General features: G+C 46.6%; 1 protein-coding gene across 1 annotated transcript; it reads left to right on the top strand.

The window, feature by feature from the left end:
* Window positions 1–5,766: 5,766 nt before the first annotated feature.
* On the top strand, window positions 5,767–24,772 carry ZNF831 (zinc finger protein 831). Its single transcript, XM_006839302.1, has 2 exons — window positions 5,767–9,114; window positions 24,629–24,772. Exons 1-2 carry the CDS (start codon window positions 5,767–5,769, stop codon window positions 24,770–24,772), a joined length of 3,492 nt encoding a protein of 1,163 aa, XP_006839365.1.
* The last annotated feature ends 1,196 nt before the right edge of the window (window positions 24,773–25,968 follow it).

The raw sequence follows: 25,968 nt of genomic DNA, 5'->3' as shown, positions 1-25,968 counted from the left end.
ATGCTGACTGAAGACCTGAGACCTACATTTTGGATTAGATGTAGAGGACTGCTATCCACTCTCTGAAATCTGTTAATTTCTTCCTTTAGTTATAGCTACTCAAGGAGTCCCGGTGTGGCACTGTAGGATTGAAAACTGGACTGCCAACCACAAGGTTGCTGGTTCAAACAGACCAGCCATTCCACAGAAACATTATACAGGGTTGCTGTGAGACAGAACTGACTGACGGCACTTAATACTCACAACTCTATGCTCAGGACTAGGTTTCAGAAGGTCTTCTGACAACCATTTTGGCCTTCTCTTTATTTCATGTCTTTGTAATGACGTTTCTCTCTCTCTCTTTTTTTTTTTTTTTTTTAATGTATGATGTCTTTGATACCATCCCACAGCTCGGCTGGTCTTAGGTCATTAATGTTTAATATGTAAAATCTGTTTATTCTTGAGATGGTCTCTAAATTTAGGAGGAATATAATCCAGGTTTTACTTTGGCTCGCCTGGACTTGTTTCGATTTTCTTCAGCTTCAACTTGAACTTGCGTATGAGCACTTGATGATCTGTTCCGCAGTCGGCCCCTGGGCTTATTCTGATGGGTAACACTGAGTTTCTTTGCCATCTCACTCCACAGATGGATCTGATATTTGTGCATTCCATACGGCAAGGCCCGTGTGCACAGTTGCTCTTTGTGTTGTTAAAATAAGTGTTTTACAATGACTAAGTTGTCTGTCTTACACAAGTCTATTATGCTGTCGCCAATAGAATTTCTTTCACAAAGGCCATATTTTCCAACTGCTGATCCTTCTTTGCTTCCAGGCTTCACATTCTAATCACCAATAGTTATCAATGCATCTTAATTACATGCCTGATCAATTTCAGATTGCAGAAGTTGGTAAAAATCTTCAATTTCTTCATCTTTGGAATTATAGTGGTTGATGCATTTAGAATAACAGTTCTATTAACTGGTCTTCCTTGTTATTGTTTTGTGTATTGTGAGGTGTTCTGACTCATAGTGAACCTTTCTACAACAAAACCAAACACTGCCTGATCACTGTTACATTTGAGCTCACTGTTACTGTCACTGTGCCAATCTGTCACGTTGAGGCTCTTCCTCTCTTTCACCAACCCTCCACTTTACCAAGCATGATGTCCTTCTCCAGGGACTGGTCCCTCCTGAGAACATGTCCAAAGGATGAGAGACAAAGTCTCACTCTAAGGAACATTCTGGCTGTACTTCTTCCAGCATATATGTGTTTGTTCTTCTGGCAGTCCATGTGGTTGTTAGGTGCCGTCGAGTTGGTTCCAACTCACAGTAACCTTCTTCACAAGAGAACGAAACACTGCCAGGTCCTGCACTATCCTCACAATTGTTGTTAAGCTTGAGCCATTGCTGCTATCACTGTGCCAATCCCTACTGTAAGGGGTCTTCCTCTTTTTTCACTGACTCTCCATTTTACCAAGCGTGACTTATTCATTACAGATGGAGTTTTAAACAACATAAAAGGCGCTGTACATATGGACCTAACCCAATGGAAGATACAGGGATCAAATTTACTATGTCTGTGGGATAAGATGGTGGAAAAGTTCAGTATCATCAGCTGAAACAAGGCCAGGGGCTGCCTATGGACCAGAGCATCAATTGCTCATGTGGAAATTCAGGCTGATGATATTGAGCTGCTTCTGCATTGTCCCTTCCTACAGATGTAGTCAATTTGATGTCTTTGCACTCCATCTGGTGAGGTCACAGCAACATGCAAGCCACCACAGTACGACAAACTGACAGATGAGGGGTGGTCTTCCTTGTAGATGTATGGATATCAGCTGATCTCCGAAAACGCTGTATTTATGGACAGTTCTTGAGATGTTCTTTTTCATGATGAATGCAATGCTATTCCTTTTCAGTTCATCATTTACCACATAGTAGACTGTGTTGTTGTTTTTAAGTTCCATCCAGTCAATTCTGACCCATAGCCACCTGTATAGCGTTTCTCCCAAGGAGAACCTGGTGAGCTTGAGCAGCCAACCTTGCAGTTCAAACTCACTTTGCAGTCCAGCGCATAGTCCACAGCACCACACCAGGACTCCATAAGACTGTCCAATTCAAAATGGCCAACATCAGTCCATCTCCGTTCACTAGTGCTTAGGATATTGATGTTTATGTGTTCCATTTCTTTGTTGATGATTTCCAACATCCCAGGCACCATACTTCTGATTAACAGATGTTGGCAGATGTTTCTTCTCATTTTGAGTCATGGCACCCTAGTGAATGAAGACTCCCCCAAAACTTTACTCCATCCATGTCACTGAGGAAGCAGCTCTTCCCCCGCTGTGTTTTGATGCCGTCTTCCAGCATTGTATCAGACGATGCTCTATTCATGAGGGTTTCAATGGACAGGGTTTTCAGTAGAGCACCATGTCCTTCTTCCTAGTCTGTCTAGGTCTGGAAGCTCCACTGAAACCTGTCTACTGTTGGTGGTCCTGCTGCTATTTGGAATACTGGTGGCATAGCTCTCAGTATCACAGCAACATAGAAGTCACCACAGAACGACAAACTGACAAACTGGGTAAAAAAAATAAAATAAAATCTGAATTTGTACCATCCACTCATTTCTGTAAATGCTGTAAAAGCTCCTACTGTGACCAGTTTCAAGCTATGCTGAATAGAAAGTTGGGAAGAGATTGCATATCTCATACTATGACAGAGTGCTTCTGCCTTGCAGGGACAATCCACATTGGTAATCTCAGGCATATTGGCAGTGATTAAGATATTGTTATAGTTGTTGTCATGTGCTGTGGAGTCGGTTCTGACTCATAGCAACCCAGTGCAGGGTTTCCGAGGCTCTAAATCTTTACAGGAGCAGAAAGCCTCATCTTTTTCCTGTGGAACAGCTGGTAGTTTCGAACTGCTGACCCTGAGGTTAACAGTCTGATTTGTAACCACTACGTTAAGATAGAATAGAAGATATAATAAAAGACTGAGAAAGTAGTAAATTGTGAGTGTTTAGTTCCTTTGCTTTTTTTTTTTTTTTAAAAAAAAGCTTAATTGTAAGCTTTGGTAATTTAACTCGTAATGACGATTGTATTTAACAGAGGAGCCCTGGTGGCACAGTGGTTAAGTGCTCCTCTGCGAACTGAAAAGTGGAGGGATTCAATCCACCAGCATTCTCTGGGAGGGAAGTGTGGCAGTCTGTTTTGTAAAGATGGCAGCCTTGCAAACCCTATGTCTCAGTTCTCCTGTGTCCTATGTCGTCTCTATAAATCAGAATCAATTCCTGAGAGGGTTTTTGTTTTTGTTGTTTAGCAGCCAGCTTGCAAAACTCCTGAACATTTGACAATCACCGTTCTGGAGCCAAAGCTAGGCTGTGGGAGCTGGCTCCAGCCTGCAGCTGGTTCTGGCACAGCCTGCTTGGACACCGTCACTGCTCCAGGCTGGAATTTGGAGATCTAACTTTTGTTTCCAGGAGGTAAGCTGGACGGTGGGTGAAACGTGGGCATCACTTGGCTGTGTACCTGGAACTTCTGTTCTTGCAGCCATGGATCTAGCCAGCTGTTGTACCTGGCTTTCCCTCCACAGTTTGAAGACATGGCTGGGCCGCTCTTGCTCTCCCATACCTCCAGGGTCAGAGGGAACCTCAATTGGAGCTCAAGGGGCATGGAAGGCTCCCCTTTGAGGAGGGAACTAAGTAGATCCTGAGGTTGGAGGCATTTTCCTCTCCTGGCTCAGATGCCAGATGAACTATAGGCCACTCAGCTCCATTGGATCTAGATCTAGCTGATCTAGATCAACAAGGAATTCTTTTTTTAGTATTAGTATAACCCATACAAAGTTTGAGATATACTAAAGACTATTCTAGACTCCTGATGTGGCACTGTAGGATCAGCACTGGGCTGTGAACCACAGGGTCAGCAGTTCAAACCCACCAGCTGCTCCTTGGAAACCCTATACAGGATCATTTTGAGTTGGAACTGACGTGGTGGCACTTAACAACAATTACTATTCTCATGCAATATTTGGGTTCTGTTGTTGGGTACTGTCAAGGTGATTCCAACTTCTAGACACCTTATGTGACAGAGTAGAACTGCCCCATACAGTTTTCTAGGTCGTCCGTTGTCTTTATAGGAGAAAATCCTTAAGTCTTTGTCTCACGTTGTGCTGCATGGATTGAAATCATCAGCCTTTCGTTTCGGAGCTAAGTGCATAACCATCATACCAGATGAAGGAATGTGATGGTGCCAAAGGAGCTCTGGTAGCGTAGTGGTTACGAGTCGGGCTGCGAACCTCAAGGTCAGCAGTTCGAAACTACCAGCAGTTCTGCAGGACAAAGATGAGGCTTTCTGTTCCCCTAAAGATTTACAGCCTTGGAAACCCTATGCAGGGTCGCTATGAGTCAGAACAGACTCCACGGCTCACCACCACCACCGACCACCATTAATCTGTGGTGTCCTGTCTCTGTTTATCCACACATTCAGATAGAGCTGTACATACAATACGTACGTGTGGTTGAAGGAGCACTGGTGCTGAAGCAGACTAAACACTGTACTGCTAACCAAACGGTCGGTGGTTCAAACCTGCCCGCTGCCCCTGGAGGCAGATGTCTGTCTGCTCCCATGGAGATGGACAGTCTCGGAAGTCCTAAGGCACATCTCTCTCCTATCCTGTACAGGTTGCTATGAGTTGGAATCAACTTGGTGGTAGTGGGTTTGAGCTTCTTTGGGACGGGGGAAGGTGTGCATCTTAGCTGTCAGTGATGTAGCTGCTTTTAAAATGGGACTTTTGACACTGTGGATCAGCATTACACTGCTGATGGTTGGGGGTTCAAACCTACCAGCTGCTCCTCAGAAACCCTATACAGGGTCACTAGGAGTTTGAACCCGCTTGACGGCATTTTGACCACCACAACAAAATAATCCATCCTAGTCCATTAACTAAGGAGCTCTGGTAGCGTAGTGGTTACGAATCGGGCTGCGAACCTTAAGGCCAGCAGTTCGAAACTACCAGCTGCTCCGCGGGAGAAGATGAGGCGTTCTGCTCCCGTAAAGATTTACAGCCTCGGAAACCCTGTACAGGGTCGCTATGGGTCGGAACCGACTTGACGGCACTTAGCAACAACAACAAAGTCCATTAACTGCTCACTCTGGACTCATTTCTTGGTGGGTGAATGTAGCAAAAGTTAGACTGGATAACCTGCTTATTGGGTAATGTAATCCTGATTCTACTGCCAGAATTCCTTTTTTGGGCCACACTCATATTTTAAAAGTTATTCATTGTGTCCCTGAAATCCCACTGTAACCGGGAGTCCTGTGTTTCCATTTGCTAACTCTGGCTCCCTATCAGTGGTGAGGCTCCGAATACTAGAGTGCTTCCCCGCCCATTTCACAGATTGGAAACTGAGTCCCAAAGAATGAAAGGGACTTTGCCCAAGTGCACAGAATCTTCAGGACCTCGAGGCCCCTGACAAGCAACACAACTTGCTTTCTCATGATGTCAGCACAGTTTTGGGGTGTCCCCTCTGCCCAGGACCCCATGATGAGCACCCAGCACCCAGTGTACAGCAAGATTGAGTCCCCTTGGGTGTGTCAACTGGGAGGCAGGGGTCAGACAGATTGGGGTTCAGATCCCAGCTGCTCCAGTGCTCTGTGCCTCAGTTTCCACTTTCTAACCTGTGGAAAGAGCTAGGGCTGTTGGGGGTGAGGACTGCTATCAAGCTTCAATGGGGCAGCTAGAGTTTACTGCATGGTAGTGTTTGCTTGTTGCCCGCAGGTCGCTGGACAATGTGGGATGGAGGCCCACCCACCAGGGACCAGCCTGCTCAAGGTCTCCCTGCGGCCCCCGGCAGGCAGGGGTCCCCTCGCCTGACCCTGGGCCCTGTCTTGTTGCCCTCAGAGCAGGGCCTGGCCCCTACCATGCTCCTCCCCATCTCCCTGTACCACGTGGTGCCTCCAGGGGGCCCAAAGCTGCGTCCAGCCCTGGTGCCTGGTGGCCTGGAGGGGGCCAGCCTGCCCTTCATCCTCAGCCCCCTGCTGCAGCCTGAAGGGCCCGGGTCCACCCCACTGGGGAAGCCGTCCACCCCCATGCTGACCGTGAATCTTGTCAGTGCTCTGCCTTTGCTATCACCGGGCCCGAGCCCCTCACTGGGCAGCCCCAGCAAGGTGCGGAGCACAGGTAGGTACCTGTGCCCACACTGCGGCCGGGACTGCCTGAAACCCAGCGTGTTGGAGAAGCACATCCGGTCACACACAGGTGAACGGCCCTTCCCCTGTGACACCTGCGGTATCGCCTTCAAGACCCAGAGCAACCTGTACAAGCACAGACGTACCCAGACACACCTCAACAACTCACGCCGCTCCTCTGAGTCTGATGGGGGTGGCAGCAACCTCCTAGATGAGGCGGACAGGGCCGGAGAGCCCCCCGGAGTGGACAACAGTGGAACCAGCCGGAGCCACAGGGGAGATGAAGGACCCTCCGAGAGCCTGGACGCCAAGCCGGAAACTGCTGCCTGTGGGGGGCTCTCATTGGCTGATGGGGAGGCCCCACCGGATACTAGGCAGAAGTCTCCCGCAGCCAGCAAGCTGTGTTCTCTGCAGCGGCAGCTGGCCACATCCTGGGAGAAGGCTTGGGATACCAAGGGCTCCTCCGAGGGTCGGCTTCGAAAGTGTGAGAGCTCGGACTCTGGCTACCTGTCCCGCTCGGACAGTTCCGAGCAGCCAACGGTGCCCGCCAGCCCCCTGCGCAGCCTCTCTGAGCGCAGCGCCGACGGGGAGGGAGGCCCAGGGCCCGGGGAGCGACAGGACACGCAGGAACTGGAGAAGAGATGGCTGGAGGAGCGCATTGCGCGGCTCATTTCACACAACCAGGCCGTGGTGGACGACCCGCAACTGGACACGGTGCGGCCCCGCAAAACGGTGCTCTCCAAGCAGGGCAGCATCGACCTCCCCATGCCCTATACCTACAAGGACTCCTTCCACTTCGACATGCGGGCTCTGGAGCCCGGCCGCAGGCGGCAGGCCACCATGGGCTGGGCCGGCTCCACCTGCACCCCGCCAGACAAGACCCGGCCCCTCTCCTTTCATTCTGTGTCCACCCAGTTCCGCACCACTATGGAGTGTGTGTCTGTCACCAGAAGCAATTCGCTACCCTTTGTCGAGAGCACCCGGACGTGGCAGGAATGGGAGCCGGACCCCAAGGAGACGTGCCTTCGGAGACAGAGGCCACTGAGCCCCAGGCCTGCCCCTGCCCAGCTGGGCGGCAGCTGGCCTGCCATGCCTAGCAGTCACCCCCGGGCTTTGGTCCGGCAGACTGCTGTGGAGGACCTGGCTGGTACTCCCTGTGGGGAGAGTCTGGTCCTTGCAGAGGACCCCCCGAAGACCACTGCCATAGAGGGTACAGTCAGTAGGGGCAGGGGGTCCAGGAAGAGAGGTGACCAGCGCAGGCTGAAGATGTTTTCTCAGGAGAAGTGGCGGGTATATAGGGACGAGACGTTTAAGAGAATCTACCAGAAAGACCAGATGAGAGTAGCTGCATCTCCCCAGACAGAGGCCAAGCGGGCTGGAGTCACAAGGACCCCTGTCAGTGGGGATGTCAAGACCCCTGTGTGTGGGGAAGAGAGGACCCCTGTCTTTGGGGACATTCTCCCTCCTGCAACCATGTCTTCTGGGTCTGAGTCAGAGCCCCGAGGAGGCGACCAGGCAGCCCCAGAATTCTCCTTGGTGGCTGAGCCCCCCAAGTCCAGGCCAGAATGCAGTGATGAGCAGGAGGGGAAGGGGGCTGTGAAGCCCCCCAACCTCAGTTGCAGAGACGCTCCCTCTCTGGACCTTAAGACCCCTCAAGTTCCTCCAAATGGGAGGGTGGAGCCAGCGGGTGACCTGTCTCTGGGGTCTGACCCCCTGAATGGAGGAGACCCTGGTTGCAGTGATAGGGGAGAGAAGGGAGCCCACCTGTGGAACACTCCAAGGCTGGCCATCACTGGCCCTGGGCAGGCCCAAGCCACAGGGAACAGGCTCCCCTCAGAGAGGAAGAAGCTAAAAGTGGACGGGCTCGGGGACCAGGGCCAGCTGAAACGTCCAGGAGCGGGAGGTAACAGAGAAAAGACCCCTGAGGATCCTGTACAGGCTTCCTCTCCGTCAGCCGGGGACAGTGACCTTGTGGAGAGACAGGGAGAGCTGCCTTCTAGTGCTGACTGCATGGACCGTGGGAACCACAATGGAACCTCATCTGCTGCTTCTTCAGCTGTCCTGAGACAGGCTGGGCCCAGGGACAAGGAGCGCCCATTGCATCCTGCAGCTGTGCCCCCTGGGCCTCACTCCCAAGCCCCAGACAATACCTTCACCCCAAAGTACCTCCTAAGGCTACCTCAGGGAGAGACCCCCTCTGAGCCACAGGCCTCGAAGGGATGTGAACAGGGTCGGGGCCCTCTCTGCTGGAGAAGGTGGCCTGAGGAACAGGTTCCCTCTGTGGGGTCAGGGAGGAGCATGCCTCGGTGCCCTGGGCCAGCCTCAGTCAGGGTCTCAGGAGAGACAGACAGCATCCCTGAGGTACGGGATGAGGTAGAAGGGACACAGGCCAGAGAGGAGGATGAGGACAGTCTGCAAACAAGCCCCCCAACGTCCCGGAACCCAGCCGTTTTCATATCCACCTCTACACTTGGCTCCTGCTTGGCTCGGAACACAGAGGTGGAGACCCCCACTGTTCACCCTCTCTGTTTGGGTAGCACGTCCAGGCCCCCAGGAGTTGCCCCTAATCCTTGGCCACCTGTCAGGGAGAAAGTCCTCGATGCCCCTTCCTCGAGGTCACTCAACAGGCTCAGTGCTAGCTGTCCCTTCCAGTCTGGCTCCTTCTTTTCGGCCATCACACAGCCCCCTGCCTGGCCCAAGCTGGCCTTGCCTCTCCACTCAGGGAACCCCAGGAGTTTGGGGACCAAGGGAGCCTTCCCCTCGCTGGGGACTGAGCCACGGCTGACATGGTGTTGCTTGAGCCGAAGCCTCCCTCTTCCAGCGGAGCAGAAGGAGACCTCTTCTGTGTACTCGTTTCTGCATCTTGTCAGAAGCAGCCCCCAGGACGAGGGTCCAGAAGGACGGACAGGGATCAGCCGGGGAGACCCACCGTCTGTGCCAACATCTAAGGTAAGGCCATTTGTTCCCAGAGCCCTGGGATTGAGCGTTCTAGCTTAGCCAGGCAGGGCTGGTAATGGGAGAGAGTGTGGGATACCCAAGTAGTACCTGCAATCAAGGAATAGCATCCAGGGGGGTATTTGAGCAGCTGTATGTTCAGCAAGTAAGAAAGTAGAACCAAGCTAGAAGAAGAAACACGTAAAAGATTAAGTTTCAAAGGACAGAACTATTGTGTCCAAAGTCTGGGTGAGAATTTTTTTATAACTAGACTCAGTACTTTGAGCTTCCTGGTAACAGAGGCAAAATAGGGAATAAAACACCGCCCAAGGGTGGAATCTGGGCACTCTAAGATGATAAGCTAGAGACTTCTTGAGAGATAGACACAAGGTAACTACCATCTTTTACAAAAGAAAGATTCATTGTATGGGGGAGTCTGGAAAAGTAATTACTATGCTGGGACCCAAACATGCTTCAGAGGTTTCTGGGAGCAGAGCCCAAAAGGGAAATTCGGTGGGTGCTCGAATTGACAAACTCAGAGTCCCGTCTTGAGGAATCCATGCATCTGGATTTTAGAGTTGAGGCTCAGTTCTAAACAAACCCTACTGAACAAGGATCTGGAGTCGGGGCCCTGCAGGCTACCCCTCGTCTCCCAGGCAAAACCTGTGTGTGTGGCTACTGTTTTCTCCATCCAGTTGGTGGTAGATTAATAGGATGTGTAGGACAGAGAGGGAGGCCTCAGTGCCCATTCTGGTCTTCCTTCTTGCAAGAGGCAGCTAGGAATCAGGCGTGGGTACCCGGGTAGGTCAAGTAGGAGGAGGAAAGGAGTTAGCCGTGGTGTTCCCTGGATCTTCAGTTGCTACCAAAGGTCTGGTCTTCCCTCTGTGGATCCAGTCCAGGCAGAGTTCCAGAAGGTTCCACCCAGGAATGCTCTGCAGCTTCCTGGCCAGAGCCCTCTGGGACTCAGGCCGGATGGCAGTGCTGCATTGCTGTGCCTCGGTTTCCCTGTCTGTGGAGAGAGGGCCTGCATTAGGCTGGGTTCTCTGGAGAAGCAAAACCAGTGGGAAAAAGTCAAGTTCATCTACAGCCTTAACCCTCACAGAGCCCTTCTGAATTGTCTCTACCACATGGCAATATGATGCCAACATACCTGCTGTTTTCAGCCCTCCTGCCCAGTAGCCCCAGGAACGACGTCCCAGGACTGGGTGCCTGAGCAGAAGAGAAGGCCACCTGGTAGGAGGGCAAAGATGGCTCGTGGGAGCAGCAGGCAGAAAAAACTGCGGATCAACTCCGAAAGGTAGGGTATGTGGCTGCTTTGATCATTTCCACATGTGTCCGCAGGTTCAGGAACTACAACGGGTGATTTAACTCAACCCCAAGAAGAACTTAAAGCGAGACTTTAAAAGACGTCTCTGTGTTGCAGAATAAGGGCTTCTGTTTAGCTAGGTCTAGAGCTGCACGGTTGAAGAACCGAATTTGTTTCACTATCTGACCACCTGGCATAGCCCCACCAACCATGTTCATCAATGGTGCCTTTTTAAGGCCAGGAATCCAGCAAACCTTGGAAAGAGTTGCTTTGAAAATCTAGGCCTGAAGAAAGAGAGTGTTAATTATTTACAGTTTTTATTGCTTTTCTAATTTTGTGAGCAATGCTTGTCCTTTGCAGGAAAAAATTCAGAGTAGAGAGGAGACTATAAAAATATCCCTTATAGTCTAACCAGCGGGAGACAAACATTGTTCACATCCAGGTGTGTGTCCTTCCAGACTCAGTGCTGAGATATACAGACACGTGTCTCTTCTCACAACAAACACCAATGCGCATGGATTGGAATACACTTCCATTGTGTTCCCTCTGCCTTCAAACCCTACAAGGTTTTGCTTAAAAAGCCACTGCCTACAAGATGAAAAGTAAACTCTTGCTTTCTGCCCCAACCTCACACCAGGCACCTCCTACTCTGCCATCACCTCTCCCCATTCCCCAATACACACCCCAGTGTGTCCAGAGGGAGCCCCACTGGCACAATGGCTACGCATTCAGCTGTCAAAAGAAAGATGGGATGTTTAAACCCACCAGCGGTCCCACAGGAGAAAAACCTGACAGTGTGCCCCCCTGAAGATGATCGCCTAGAAAGCCCTATGCGGTAGTTCTACTCAGTCAACATGGGATACTTCTGAGTCTGAATCAGCTCGGTGGTATCCAACGACAACAATGTGCCCAGATCCTAGTGCATCCGATGGCGGTTCTATGTGATGGGGAAACTCCCTTTCCTGCAGACTGAGCAATCCTAGAAAAATACAAGACACAACCCACAATGTCTTCAGGATCTAGCATCTTAAGTCACAGTGTATCATTTAGTTATTTTATACCTAAAAGTGGAATGGTTGACTTGTAAAAACGTAATCACATTTTCAACTTGGCTGTTGTTGTTGTTAAGTACCATGTATCAGTTCTGACTCATAGCGACCCTGTATAGCATTTCCAAGGAGCAACAGGTGGTTTTGAACCACTGACTTTGTGGTTAGCAGTCCAGTACTATCCCAGCAGTGCTGCTATACCAGGATATGAACAAATCACTCTCCACCTATGAGTGGGAATTCAGCCTTTCCTCATATCCTTATTAATATTTATTATCAGGTTTTTAATATTTTTTCCACTCAAGTGATATAATTTGAAGGGTTCTTTATATATCCCAGATTTGCAAATATTCTTTTCCTACTATATGTATTGCAGTATCTTTCCCCTGTCTCTCATTTAAATAAAAAAAAATATCCATTTATTTCTATTTACCCACATAATTGCTCAAACCTTTCCTCTTCACTGTTTTTGAATGTTGGATCTTCTTGCTGGGATCATTTTCTTCTGTCTGAAACATCTTCTTTTGAATTTCCTTTAGAGAGGAAAAATTTCCATTTCTATTAGCCTGAAAATGGATGGATTTGTTTCATGTGGCTGGAAAATGTTTTTCCTGGGTCCACAATTTTAAGTTGACTCTTATTTTCTCTTTGCACATCAAAGCTGCTGTTCATGAGCTTTTAGTTTCGGTTTTGTGATGGTTAAGTCAGCTGTTTGTCTACTTTTCTGTTCTTTGAAGGCGCTTTGTCTCTGGGTACTTTTAAGATCTTCTTTTAATCTTTGGTGTTCTAACAGTTTTACTTTGATGTATGTGGTGTATGCTATTTGTTTATTCCATTAGGGAGTTCCTTGGGCTTTCATGATCTGTGCACTGATTTCTATCTGAAAAAAATTCAGCCACCTTACTTCAAATACTGACTCTCTCCTAGGCTCTTTTGGGAACACTGAAACAATGTATTTTAAACCTTCCCACTGTAAATTTCACATGCCTCTCTTCATTTTCACAAGCTTCCTTTGTCTGTGCTATAATTCAGATTCTTTGTTTGGAAACTTCTTTTAAGTGGAATTAATTTCTCTCCATCAACAGAGGTTTTTTGAATAGCTTTATTCATATAGAACGAACTAACTAATATATTGTACATATTGAGAGTATGGAATCCTGCTTGTGGCACTGGAGGATAACCGCAAAACCGAAAGGTCAGTTGAACTGCAGAGTCAATGGTTCAAGCTCACCAGCCGCTCCTCAGAAACCCTATGCAGGATCACTATGAGTTGGAAGCAACTCGATGGGACTTAACAACAACATTGAAAGTGTATAACTGGAGACTTTGTGACAAATGCATTCACCTGTGAAATCAACAGCGCACTCAAGTTAAAGAACAGCCATGGCTACCAAAGTTTCCAGGTGAACCTTTGTAATTCCTCCCCAACACCCTCCCACTTCCACAAAACTATGGATCGGATTTCTGTCGCTATGGATTGGTTTGTGTTTTCTAGTACATTCTAGAAATGGAATGATGCCTTAGATGTTCTGTTTTGCTCAGCGTCTTTCTCTCAGCATGGTTAGTTCTAGATTCAGTTATGTGGTGGTTTGCATCAGTTGTTCTTTCTTGTTACTGTTGTCGAATAGTCTTCTATTAAGGACCATGGGTGACAGAACCGCTCAGTGCTCAGCTGCTAACTCAAAGGTTTATGGTTGGAAGCCACTCAGCAGTTTCAGGAGAAAGAAAGACCTGGTGATTTGTTCCCATGCAGGAACACAATGAAGCGGTTCTACTGTTACTATGAGTTGGAAACTGACCGACGGCACCTAACAACCATGGTACCCCACTGGATGTAGATACAACAGTTGCGTTGCACACACTCGTATTGTTGCACATTTGGTTGGTCTCCGGTTTTATAAGGCCGCAAGCTGTATTTTCTCTATAGAGTAAAGCCTGGGAGCATGGGTTGCGCTGTAAGGTCTCCATATGATGAGCTTTTTAAGACGTTGCTGAGCTATTTTCCAAAGTAATTGTACCGCTGATTCTACCTTGATCTTTTATATCTCTTCTTCCCTGTCCAAGTTTCTTAAGGAAAATACTGAGGTAGCTAACTTGAACTCTTTCTTCTTTATTAAGATGAACATTTAGTGCTGTAAATTTTCCACGGAGTATTGATTTAGCTAGAGTCCTGGTGTGGGGCTGTAGGATAAAGCACTGAACTGTAAGATTGGTTTGAACCACAAGGTCAGCGGTTCAAACTTACCAGCTGCTCCTTGGAAACCCTATACAGAATCGCTATGAGTCAGACCCAACTCGACGGCACTGAACAACAACATTTAATGCATAGAGTGTTCCCATTCTTCCAGAACAAAAATGCTTTCTTACTCCTCTTTTGATTTCTTCTTTGACTACGGTTTATTTAGAAATGTATTACTAGTTTCCCAACAGGTGTGGAGTCTTTATACACCTTTCTGTTGTTATTATTGTGTACCGCCGAGCCAGTTCCAACTCATAGCGACCCTGTATAGGGTTTCTGAGAGTGACTGGTGGGTTTGAACTATTGAACTTGTGGTTAGCAGTTCCGTGCTTATCCTACAGCACCACACCAGGGCTCAATCTTTCTGTTAATTGATTTTCTAATTTAATTTCATTGTGTTCAAATCATCCTTTGTGTGTCTTGACTCTTTTACAATTTATTGAGCCTTTCAGTCTCACGTGTGGCTCATTTGCCCAATGTTCCATGTGCGCTTGAAAGAATGGATGTTTCTGTCCTTGGGTACCAAAAAAATCCCCAAGCCCACTGCAATTGAGTTAATTTCGACTCATAGAGACCGTCTGAGGATTTCCAAGACTAAATCTTAACAGGGGCTGGTGGGTTTGAACTGCTACCTTTTCGTCAGCAATCCAGTGAATTTCCTACTGCACTGTTAGGTCTCTTGTCATTGGGTTGATTGTTCCGTAAATGTTCGTGTTGTGTTTTCTGCTTCTCTGCATGCCTGGTAAGTTTTTACTGAATTCCATATTATGGCTTGTAGCCTTTGAATACTGGGAATATCCTTGAGTTTTGTCCTAGCTCATGGTTCAATTACTTAGGAACAGTTTTAAGTCTTTCTTTTAATTGTTAGAACCGTAGCCGCGTCTAGTCTTGAAATAATTCCCTCTACTATTGAGGCAAATTCCTCTTAGCATCATTACTGAATTTCCTCCAGTTCTTCGGCTGGTTCTGAAGACTGTGGAACCTGCTGTCGATCTCCAGTCTTCTGTCCCTGTGATTTGTCTACACTCTGCGACTTTGCTTCATGAGATCCACCCACCTGGACCTCCACAGACTCCCACCAGGCTCGCCCTAACTCAGGAGTCTGCTGGGCTTTCGCTGACTTCCTCGTTTCTGTGTTTACAGGGAAGTTTCTTCGCCAGTCAATGAGACATTTGTAAGGTCCACTTCATGTCTTCTTCTTCTGAGGTCATTGGCCTTCATTACTTGATGTCCAATGTCCTCAGCACCATCATTCCAGAACTTTGTCCATTTCTTTGTGGAGAGAAAGGGCCGTAAATCTGTTTTGTTGTTGTAGCATCGTGGTCAGAAGTCCCTGAACTATTTCAGTGGAATCTTAATTGGCTCCCTAGGCTTCACTGTTCTACGGAGTTTTAAATTTCAGTTGTTAATTGTGTGTTTGGTCTCCAGTTACTTCATTATTTTTCCATGTAGTTTGGCCATTTTTATATCTCTTGCTCCTTACTCGTATTTTCGATCTTTATTTTAGACACACTTAGTATTTTTAGTCTGATAACGCCACTAGAAAGGAGCCCTGGCAGCATATAGAGGGTTGCGAGTTGGGCAGTTAATTACAAGGTCGGTAGTTCAAAACTTTCAGCTGCTCTGCAGGAGAAAGATGAGGCTTTCTGCTCCCATAAAGACATACTGCTTCAGAAATCCTACACAGGGTCGTTATGAGTCAGGACTGACCCCATGGTCCACCACCAGCACCGGTGCCAATATGTAAGGTCTATGTATGTCCAACTCTGTTTAATGGACCAAAGCCGCATTGCCATCAAGTCAATCCTGACTCCTAGCAGCCCTGCATAGGCTTTCTGAGAGCAGACAGCCACATCTTCCTCTGGAACTGGTGGGTTTGAACTACCGACCTTGCAGTTAGAGCTCAACCCTTACAAAGGCCACTAGGTCTTGTTTTAGGTACTAGCTCTCACAGCCACTTGTTTGCTTGTGTGTTTTGTGATTTTGAACTGGGAGTTCATATTTTTGAAACTTTGAAACCTGGATTAAAGGTGGATATCTCTAGTGTTGATTTGTTTTATTTATTTGTGCTTGATATCTGAGAGCATTCTCTGGTCACATCAAATGAAATTCTTAGCTTTGGGTTTTTTTTGAAGAGAGCCCAGTAGATGGCTCATGTGGTGTGATTTTAGTTGTAAACCCATGAGAAGGTTGTCTTGTTGTTATGAAATGAACAGAAAACACACACTGTCTTCATATAGGGATAAGATTTCAGTTAAGAATTTGTGTCTTAAGGTCTCACGTGTGTATGCATGTGTTAGTGTTGTTGGGGCCTTCATGTCAGTTCCTGCTCTTAGCAACGCTCTGCATGACAGAACAAAGCACTGCCCGATCTTGCTCATGCTGTGTTGGAGCCCACTTATCGAGGGTCTTCCTATATGCTTTTATTTACAGTTTACCTCATATATTGAGAACACCACCCTCAGGGATTTGCTGGCTTTCTAACTTATTTTTTTGGTCTTAAAAGTACAGCCAGAACACTTTTTACAAGTGAGAATGGTGAGACATCTTTTCACTTTGGACCTGTTGTCAGGAGAGACCAATCCCTGGAGAAGGACATCATGCTTGATAAAGTAGAGTGTCAGCCAAAAACAGGAAGACCCTCAATGAGACAGATTGACGTAGTGGCTTTAATACTGGGCTCCGATTTTGAGGGTGGCGCCCTGTGTGTGGGGGGGAGGGGGGGGTGCTTCATTCTGTTGTAGACTCACTCGGAGTTGAAATGGACCCAGTGACACCTAACAACAGTCCCACTGTCTCGGCTTTCTGCAGATTGGATCTCACACATGACTCTCCACCTAGGGAAGACTGGGTTTGGAATCCAGTGCCCTGCATCTAACCAGGCTGAAAAGATGGAACTCAAGCATGTCTGCTCTGCCACATGCCCTCAAAGTGAAATCTCATGCCAAGCCTTAGCCAACCTGTCGAGGTTTCTACTTTTGCTTGGTTTGACTTTTAAATGTTTCTTTCTTTCTAAAGAGAGCATCAATACATCTCAGTATAACTTTTTTCGTGTATATTTTAAGCCCCAGTCCTAGATGGTTTTAGTATAAGAGTGAGCATGGTGGTCATTTGTCAGAGTATCTAGTTGGCTGTACTAATGGAAATGCGATTCTTATTTTGATATCTTATGATTCTTTTGTCATTAAGAGTTGTGTATTTTGATATAGTTACGAGTAGCTGTCTTTTCTGGTGATTACTTTTTTGTCTTATGTCAGAAATCTTACTCCTAATATCACATATGTATTCTCTTACATTTCTTCTTATATGGATATGATGAGGCTTTCTGCTCCCATAAAGAGTTACAGTCGCAGAAACCTTGTGCAGGGTCACTATGAGTCGGAACCGACTCCACGGCACATAACAACAATAACAACAACAATCTATCTATCAACACCTGACAGGATGTAAGATAGGTATTTATTTCTGTCCATATAGATAACTATGATCCACAGGTCAAATCTACTTTTTTTTTTTTCTTTAATGGTCCCATGAGTTAGACGTGGTGGTGGTGGTGGTGTACTGTGGAGTCGGTTCCAACTCAGAGTGACCCTGTATAAGGTTTCTGAGGCTGGAAATCTTTACAGGAGCAGAAAGCCTCATATTTCTCCTGCAGAATAGCTGGTAGTTTTGAACTGCTGAACTTGAGGTTAGCAGCCTGACTCATAACAACTACACTACCAGAACTCCTTGTGAGTTAGACACAGTTTTTGCATTTTAGTAAAAGTTGTTTTTTTTTTTTTTAAAAAAAGAAGGCTATGTGACAGAGATTATATGTGATTTGCAAGCTCTAAAACATTAAATCCATTTTCCCCACTTATTGGTAGTATTTTAACCTCTCAATTATAATTGAGGTTTTTTTCCAGGGTCTTCCATTCTGTTCCATTTATCTTGATGTATCTTACCACTCCAAATATCACACTGTAATGAAAATGGCTGTTTTCATTAATGAAACCACATGAATCAAAGAAGGGGAATTAGAAAACGTAAGGTCCATTTTCTGAGTGGAAATGGAAAAACAGAGAAAATGCATACTTGGATGGCTAATTGCCCGACATTAACCAGAAGCGCCAAGCTTCAGAGAGCTCGCAAATTACACCTCTGCTGCACCCAGAGCGAGTGCTGCACCATGGAATTGGACTTTATTGATTAATTTGTAACTGTGCACAGAACTGTATGAAACACAAAACACTCTGAGACTTGTTCTAGGAAGCTTCCGGCAATTGGAACAATGAATGGTGAAGTCCCAAGTGAATCTCGGTGAGCGAGGAGGAGGTGGAAGTTGTATGGGATAAGGGTACTTTGTAACCCTACAAGATGCATTAGTCATCAAGGGGGAGCAGGAAGAAAAACAACTGGGCTCCAAGAATGCGATTCTATGAATAGATAGCGGTTGTCCTTATAAAACGGATGTTTATCTGTCTGAGGTAGTCAGAACACACTTTATTCAGCGGGATAGCACAATAATGAGAAGACAGTCTCTGAAGAGAGGTAAAGACATGATCTACGCATTAGTTTCCTGCCCAGTACGTGGGGCCCCTGCTACTCTGGACTATGTTTTTCTATACAAAAATAAAAATAAAATTCCTTCCTTATAGTCTCTGGAGAAGGACATCATGCGTGGTGAAGTAGAGGGTCAGTGAAAAAGAGGAAGACTCCCGTGGAGATGATATGACACAGTGGTGAAAACAGTGTGCTCCAACTTAGCAACGAATATGATGATGATGGTGATGATGACCCGCAGTGCTTCCTTCTGTTGAGTGTGGGGTCACTGTGAATTGGAATCCAGGAGAGAACAAATGTCTATCTGTTAAAGTCATTCATTCACTTGTGGCGTTTCAGGTATAACTGTGAGAGGAGTGAGAGGGAATCATGGAGGGAGTGCACTTGGAGGTTTGGAAGGGAGAGAGGAAGGCTGACCAGGGCAGGCAAGCAGCTAAGGCCGTGTGTGGAGCTCTGGAATGGGAGCTGTCCCAGAATGCTTGTCCTGTGCATATGTCAAGGGACTGAGCTGCTTCGCCCCCAGCATCAGGGATGGTGTGTGCATGTGTGCAAACACCCCTCTGCATCTCCAACACTACAGCTCCATCAGCCAGGGATGACCCTCTTAGAAGAGTGAAAAGGGTCAACATATGACACTTTTGCCCACACCCCACCCGGGAGCAGGGGTACACAGCCTACCTAGGGTAGGTGATGTGATGATGGCAGAAAGCTGATAGCCTCAGCCTGACTCCAGAACCTAACATTCCCAGGGGACCGCTGCTACTGGAGAGGCTGCACATAGAATGAATGTTCTGGAAGATCACCGGAGAGCAAGACACTGATCCTTCACTATCCAACCAAACATTGTCATGAAGATAATGTCAAGGCCATGGACTCTCACCAATTCCACCTCAGTGGGATCTGAATTCAGGGCAGGAACTTACCAAAAGAACAAACAAGGATAGCAAGACTTTGTCTCACATACTTTGGGCATGTTATCAGGAGGATGTCCCTGGGAACAGACATCATGCTTGGTGTAAAGTGAGAAAGAGGAAGATCTCTGATGAGAACACTTGATACAGTAACTGCAATAGGTTTCACTATAGTGACAGTGAGGACGCTGTAGGGCCAGGGAGTTTGGTTCTGTTGTGCAGAGAACCACTGAAAGTGAGAGCTGCTTCACTTAGCAACACTTTCTAGCAGTCCCCTGGTTATTTTGATTGACTGGACTTGGCCACTCTCCATTTCTTGAAGCAAAACCTCTCTGTAGTTCAAACCTGCACACCTGTAGCATCCCCAGTTGACTTGGGGCAAAGGTGACTCACAGCACAGGAAACCAGTCTCTCCTGCCTACCCATCTTCTCCCTTTGTTATTGCACTTTGAATCACATGCTACCGGAGCCCAGCAGGTGCCCTGCAGGCACAGGGCTTTGTGATTAGTAGTACAGCGTTCTGTCCAGCTCAGATAGCTCTTTTGGGATCCACAGGGTCTTGACAAGCAGGGATAGAGACTTCAGAGACATGACTTCAGAGAACCAGTCAATCCCCCACATCGGGGAGCTAACAACTCTTGCCCAGGGCAGGGGAGGTGCCCTCATCAGGGGAGCTGCTCCTAAACACCACTGTTGCCAGCAGAGACTGCCACTTGCAGAAGTTGTATTCTGTAGACCTTACTTGAGATTCTGCAAGTACTCTGTGATTAGGACCTGTGGCTGCCTTTCGGTGGTGACTCAGAAAACTGTGAAGGAAATGACTGTACAGGTAGTGACCAGGCTGCCTCGTGCACTATGTGGTGCTGAAGAGCTTCATGGGAGCGTAGATCTTGGAAACGAAGGCTCATCAGGGAAGTGGGTTCTGTAGCTGGATCATGCCAATGAAAGCAATGCAGAGATCTTGGGATTCTGCTGTATTTGCCTCTGATGGCAGTGGTACCAAGCATGGGATTACGAGTCCAGTTCCCACCTGGCCACACATTTTTGGGTGTTTTAAAGGCATGTTGTATGTAGCTGTTTGCATTTGAGTACTTCCGCCTGCAATATGGGACCACTAGACCAGACCGGGTTCTGTGTTTGCACGTGCAGGATTGGGCTGCTAACGGAAAGGTTGATGATTCAAATCCATGCTCAGCTCCATGAGTGAAAGGCTTGGCAGTAAGTTTACATAAAGAGAAAACCCTCGGGGACATCTACTCTTTCACATTAGCTCCCTATGAGTTGAAATTGACTCAGTGGCACCCACCAATAACAACATAAGCCCCTAAGAACATGCTTGTTTATCATCTATATATCCTACACATGTGTGCTCTTTTTTGTTGTGTTTTCAGTGGAAGTCTACACAGCAAATTAGATTCCCACTTGGCATTTCTACACAAATTATTCAGATGTTACATTTTTCACAATATATCAGCATTCTCTTAAATTGTGTTCTGGTGGTTCCATTTTCAGTACTCTAGTCTCCCTGCCCCCATGTGTTCTCATCTTTCCTTTAGAAAAAATTGCTGACCTGTTGACTGCCTATAAATGGCTTTTTAATGGAGCAATATTTTCATACTGGGGTGGTGCTGTGCATCAGCACTGGACTGGGAACCACTAGGTCAGCATTACAAACCTACCAGCTACTCCTTGGAAACCCTATTACAGGGTCGCTATGAGTCGGACCCAACTCGATGGTGCTTAACAACAAAGATAATTCTCACTCTGATATCCTTTATTTTGTGAGTCAGTCTGAGATTTCACTACAAAATGGTCTCAGGGGCTATTTTCAGTTCTAGGTTTAATGACTATCTCAGGGTGATATCTCAGGGAATCCTCTAATTTCAACTGAAACAGTCAGTCTTGACTCTAAGGAATTGAGTTAGGGTCTGCATTTTCTCTTGTTTATTCAGGTCCCTGTCATGTGATAGTGGTAACTGGGTATCACTCAGTTCATCTGGTCTCCAAATGTTTGTTCCACTCAGCTACTGTTTTGTGTGCACATTGCCACAGGAATAAGCACGTCTAGATGACCCACTTACCATTCATCTGTCAGTTTGTCCCATTGTGCTGTGTTACTGGAAGCTATACTTCGTTGTATTTTAGATACCAGCAGAGTCACCCCATGGGGGACAGGGTTCAGCTGAGCTGCCAGCTTGAGACAGACTAGGAAGAAGGGGAAGCAGTTAGACACTGAAAGGTTAGACACTGAAAACCTAATGAATTGCAGACTATCATCTGATCTAGTGCTGGAAGGTGAGCCCTTCAGGTTGGAAGGCACTCAGAATACGATTGAGGAAGAGCTGCCTCCTCAAAGTAGAGTTGACCTTCATGATGTAAACAGAGTAAAGGTTTGGGGACCTTCATTTGCTGATGGGGCACAACTCAAAATGAGAAGAAACAGCTGTAAGTACCAATTAGTAATTGGAATGTGGAATGTATGAAGTAGGAATGTAGGAAAATCGGAAGTTGTCAAAAATGAAATGAAATGCATAAATGTCACTATCCTAGGCAGTAGTGAGCGGAAATGGACTGCTACTGGCCAGTTTGAATCAGTCAATCATATGGTTTACTGTCCTGGACAGGACAAATTAGAGCTATGAATGGAGTCACATTCATAACCAAATAGAACATTTCAAGCTGCTGCCTGTGATAAGCTAATAGCGTAGTGGTTACGAATCGGGCTGTGAACCTTAAGGTCAGCGGTTCGAAACTACCAGCCGCTCCGCGGGAGAAAGATGAGGCTTTCTACTCCTGTAAAGATTTACACCCTCGGAAACCCTGTACAGGGTCGCTATGGGTCGAAACCGACTCGACGGCACTTAACAACAACAACAACAAAGAAAACCCAGTTAATACCACTCTTATTCAACTTTAAGTACCAACCATGGCATCCTGGTGTGGCGCTGTGAGTTAATGCACTGGACTGCAAAGCCATTTGAACTGCAAGGTCAGTGGTTTAAGCTCACCAGCTGCTCCTTGGAAACCCTATACAGGGTCACTATGGGTCAGAATTAACTCAATGGCACTTAACAACAACAACTAAAGCTAGCGATGATGAAATTGAAGAATTCTACCAACTTTTTTTTTTTTGTCTGAAATTGATCAAACATGCAATCAAGATCATTAATAAATTACTGGTGATTAGAATGTGAATGTTAGAAATAAAGAAGAATGATCAGTAGTTGAAAAATAAGACCTTGGTGATAGAAATTATGCTACAGATGGCATGGTAGAATTTTGTGAAACCTGGCTTATTCATAGCAAATACCCTTTTCCAAGGAGCTCTGGTAGCATAGCGGTTATGAATCGGGCTGCGAACCGCAAGGTCAGCAGTTCGAAACTACCAGCTGTTCCACGGGAGAAAGATTAGCCTTTCTGCTCCCATAAAGATTTATAGCCTTGGAAACCCTGTACAGGGTCACTATGAGTCAGAACTGACTCCACGGCACATAACCACCACCACCCTTTTCCAACAACATAAACTGTGACTATGTATGTGGGTCTCACTAGATGGAATATACAAGAATCAAAGTGACTACATCTGAGGGAAGAGAAGGTGGGAAAACTCCATATCATCAGTCAAAACCAGGCCAGTAGACTGTGGAAAAGCCCATTCAATTGCTTTATTAGCAAGTTCAGGCTGAAGATAAAGAAAATGAAAACATGTCCTCAAGAGGCCTTGGGTGTATCTCATCTGAACTTAGAGACTATACAAACAACAGATCTGATGCATTCGACACTAATGAATGAATTTAGAAACTACTCCAGGAACAATTTGATGAATTAGACACTAATGACCGAAGACGAGAAGAGTTGTGGAATAACATCAAGAACATCATACATGAAGAAAGAAAAAGGTCATTAAAAGACAAGAAAGAAAGAAAAGGCCAAAATGGATGTCTGAAGAGGCTCTGAAACTTGCTTTTGAATGTAGAGAAGCTAAAGCAGCTGGAAGAAATGATAAAAGAGTTGAACAGAAAGTTTCCAAGGGCAGCTCAAGAAGACAAAGTGAAGTATTATAATGATGTGTGCAAAACTTCGAATTAGAAAACCAAAAGGGAACATGCTCAGCATATCTTAAGCTGAAATAACTGAAGAAGAATTTCAAGCCTCAGTTTACAATGTTGAGGGATTCTATGGGCAAAATATTGAACAACGCAGAAAGCATCCACAGAGTCACTGTGCCCCCAAAATTGGTTGCTATTTAATCACTTCAGGAGGTACCAAAATGATCAAGAACCAATGGTACTGAAGGAAGAAGCCCAAGTTGTACTGAACACATCGCAGAGAAATAAGGTCCTGGAATTGATTTAGTGTGCCTGTCCCAAACCATGGTATTTTCAGTCACCTCATGTTATTGTTGTGAAGTGCTATCGAGTTGATACTGACTCATAGAGATCCTGTTGAGGGTTTCTGAGGCTGTAAATCTTTACAGGAGCAGAAAACCTCCTGTCAGAGCAGCCGGTGGGCTCCAACTACTGACCTTGTGGTTAACAGTCTAGTGCTTATCCTTCAGAACCACCACACTTCCCAGTTGCCTCACATGTATGTGAAAATTGGACAATGAATAAAGAAGACCAGAGAAGAAGTAGTGCACTTGAATCATGGTGTGGCTTTCAGAATATTGAAAGTACCATGGACTGTCAGAAGAACAAAGTAATCTATGTTGGAAGAAGTACAGCCAGAATGCTCCTTAGAAGCCAGGATGGTGAGTAATACGTCATTTCTTGTATTTTGGACATGTTGTCAAAAAGGACCAGTCCCTAGAGAAGGACATCATGCTTGGAAAAGTGGAGGGTCAGAGAAAAAGAGGTAGACTCCCAACAAAATGGATCGACACTTGAAGGCAACTAGAACTGGCTCATTTATTAAACATCTAGTATGTGCTCAGCAGGAGAAAAATGTGGCCGCCTGCTCTGGTGAAGAACACAGCCTTGGAAATGCAACTGATGTTACAAAGTAAAACATGTATGTGGGCAAGTAAGATAGTATTGTTACAAAGTCATAGAAGCCTTTATTAAAAATACTAAAGTGTGAAGCTACTGTTTCTCAACAGATCCTCCATCTAGGGCTATACACTTCTGAAGACTGTTGTATCTCTCTTAACACTTTTCAGAGAATGCTGCACTCTTCAGCTGATACCATTATATGGTATGGTGCTGCAGGATGATGCACTGGTCCAAAAGGTCGGTTTGTACCACTAAGTCAGCAGTTCAGACCTCACCAGCCACTCCTCGGAAACCCTATACAGGATTGCTGTGAGTTAGAACTGACTATGAATAGCCCATGCCACATTGGTGGTGATGCTTGGAGGGGATAAGCTTGTTCTCATCTGAAGGATGTGTTATCCGAGTCGTCTGTTCAGATGTTGGCAGATATTCACTACTGGCCACCTGATCTTTGATGCTGCTGACCACGTATGTGCTTCTCTGTTCTGCAGGTACAAAGGAGTGTTCCGGCAGAGTCATGTTCAATTAAGGGCCAGCAGACGGCGCAAAGCACACTGGGTGCTGAGAGGAAGCTGCCACCCTCCTTCACGCGAGGGACGGGACCCATGCAAGCCCCTCCGGCGGCCTTCTTCTGAGACAGCAGGTACTGTTCCCCTTGGAGGCAAGTCCCTTGTTAGCCCAGGTTGGGCACAACAGGAACAGGCCTGCCTAGGTGCCCCATGACACATAAGCAGGAGCTTAAAGCCCAGGAAGGGGACAGGTGTGTGACAATAGTGGCCAAGGTCACCATCAAAGTAACCCTCAACCTGTGGAGAGGGCACCAAGTACGAATACTGAGAAACCAAGATATCTTTCCAATCCACAGCATACTGACCACTGGCCATCCCTCCCCCACACACCAAAAATAGAAGTTCCATTGGTTCCCTGAGTTTCAGAATAGAACTGGGCTCCACAGGGTTTTCAGGAGCTGGTTTTGCAAAAGTAGATCCCCAGGACTTCGTCTAAGGTTCCCCTGGGTGGACTTGAGCCAGCAACCTTTTGGCTTACAGCAGAGCACATAACCATCTGCACTACTCAGGAACCCCAGATGGACCCCAGGACTCAGGGAAACATGAATAAGAATGCTTGGTACTTCTTCCATCACCCACTTCTACAAAGGTAGCCTGTTTGACTCTTTCTAGGGCCACTGAGAGCAGGGATGGGCCGGCAGCTTGAGAGGCAACATGAACCAAGATTAGGAGTGCTGTGTGCCCACAGTGGCCAGCCACATTGTCCATGTGCGTCATGGCAAGAGCTATACACTTCATCATGTTTGAAGAGAAATGGAGTCTGAACTAGTAGACCCGGCTGTCTGGAAGAGGGCCTAGTTGAAGCTGCAATTATTGAGCATCAGGGCAACGCTTAACATCTAGGGACCTCTAACCCAGCAGTACTGAGTCCAGCCTCAGCCTCATTTTCAGGGTGCTGAGGGGGCATTGGGGAGCATTTATGTAAAGGCTGTGGCCTCATCTGGCCAGCGGTCACTAGATTCCCATCCTTCTGTGCTGAATGTTGACTGTCCAGTTCAAGGACTGATCCAGGGCTCTGAGGTTTGGGTCCCAAGGGACAGTTTGCTTGGGTACCTTTGCCTCCATCTTTGTAAAGCTCTAGCGCCCCCTGCAGGCAGATGGTGCTTTTGTGCTATCCCTATCCCCAGCCCCCAAAGCCTTACACAGTAGAGAGGAACCAAGACTAGTCCTCAGGGAGAATTTAAATCAAGGAAGGTACATTCTCTGACTGTTGAGGGTCAGTGGTAGTATGAAAGCATTGTCTTTGGTAAGGAATTCCAAGG

The sequence above is a fragment of the Chrysochloris asiatica genome, unplaced genomic scaffold (genome assembly GCF_000296735.1).
Source record: "Chrysochloris asiatica unplaced genomic scaffold, ChrAsi1.0 scaffold00023, whole genome shotgun sequence".
Classification (NCBI taxonomy): Eukaryota; Metazoa; Chordata; class Mammalia; order Afrosoricida; family Chrysochloridae; genus Chrysochloris; species Chrysochloris asiatica.
Note: the sequence above shows the minus strand (reverse complement) of the source record. Positions and strands in the feature narration are given on the sequence as shown.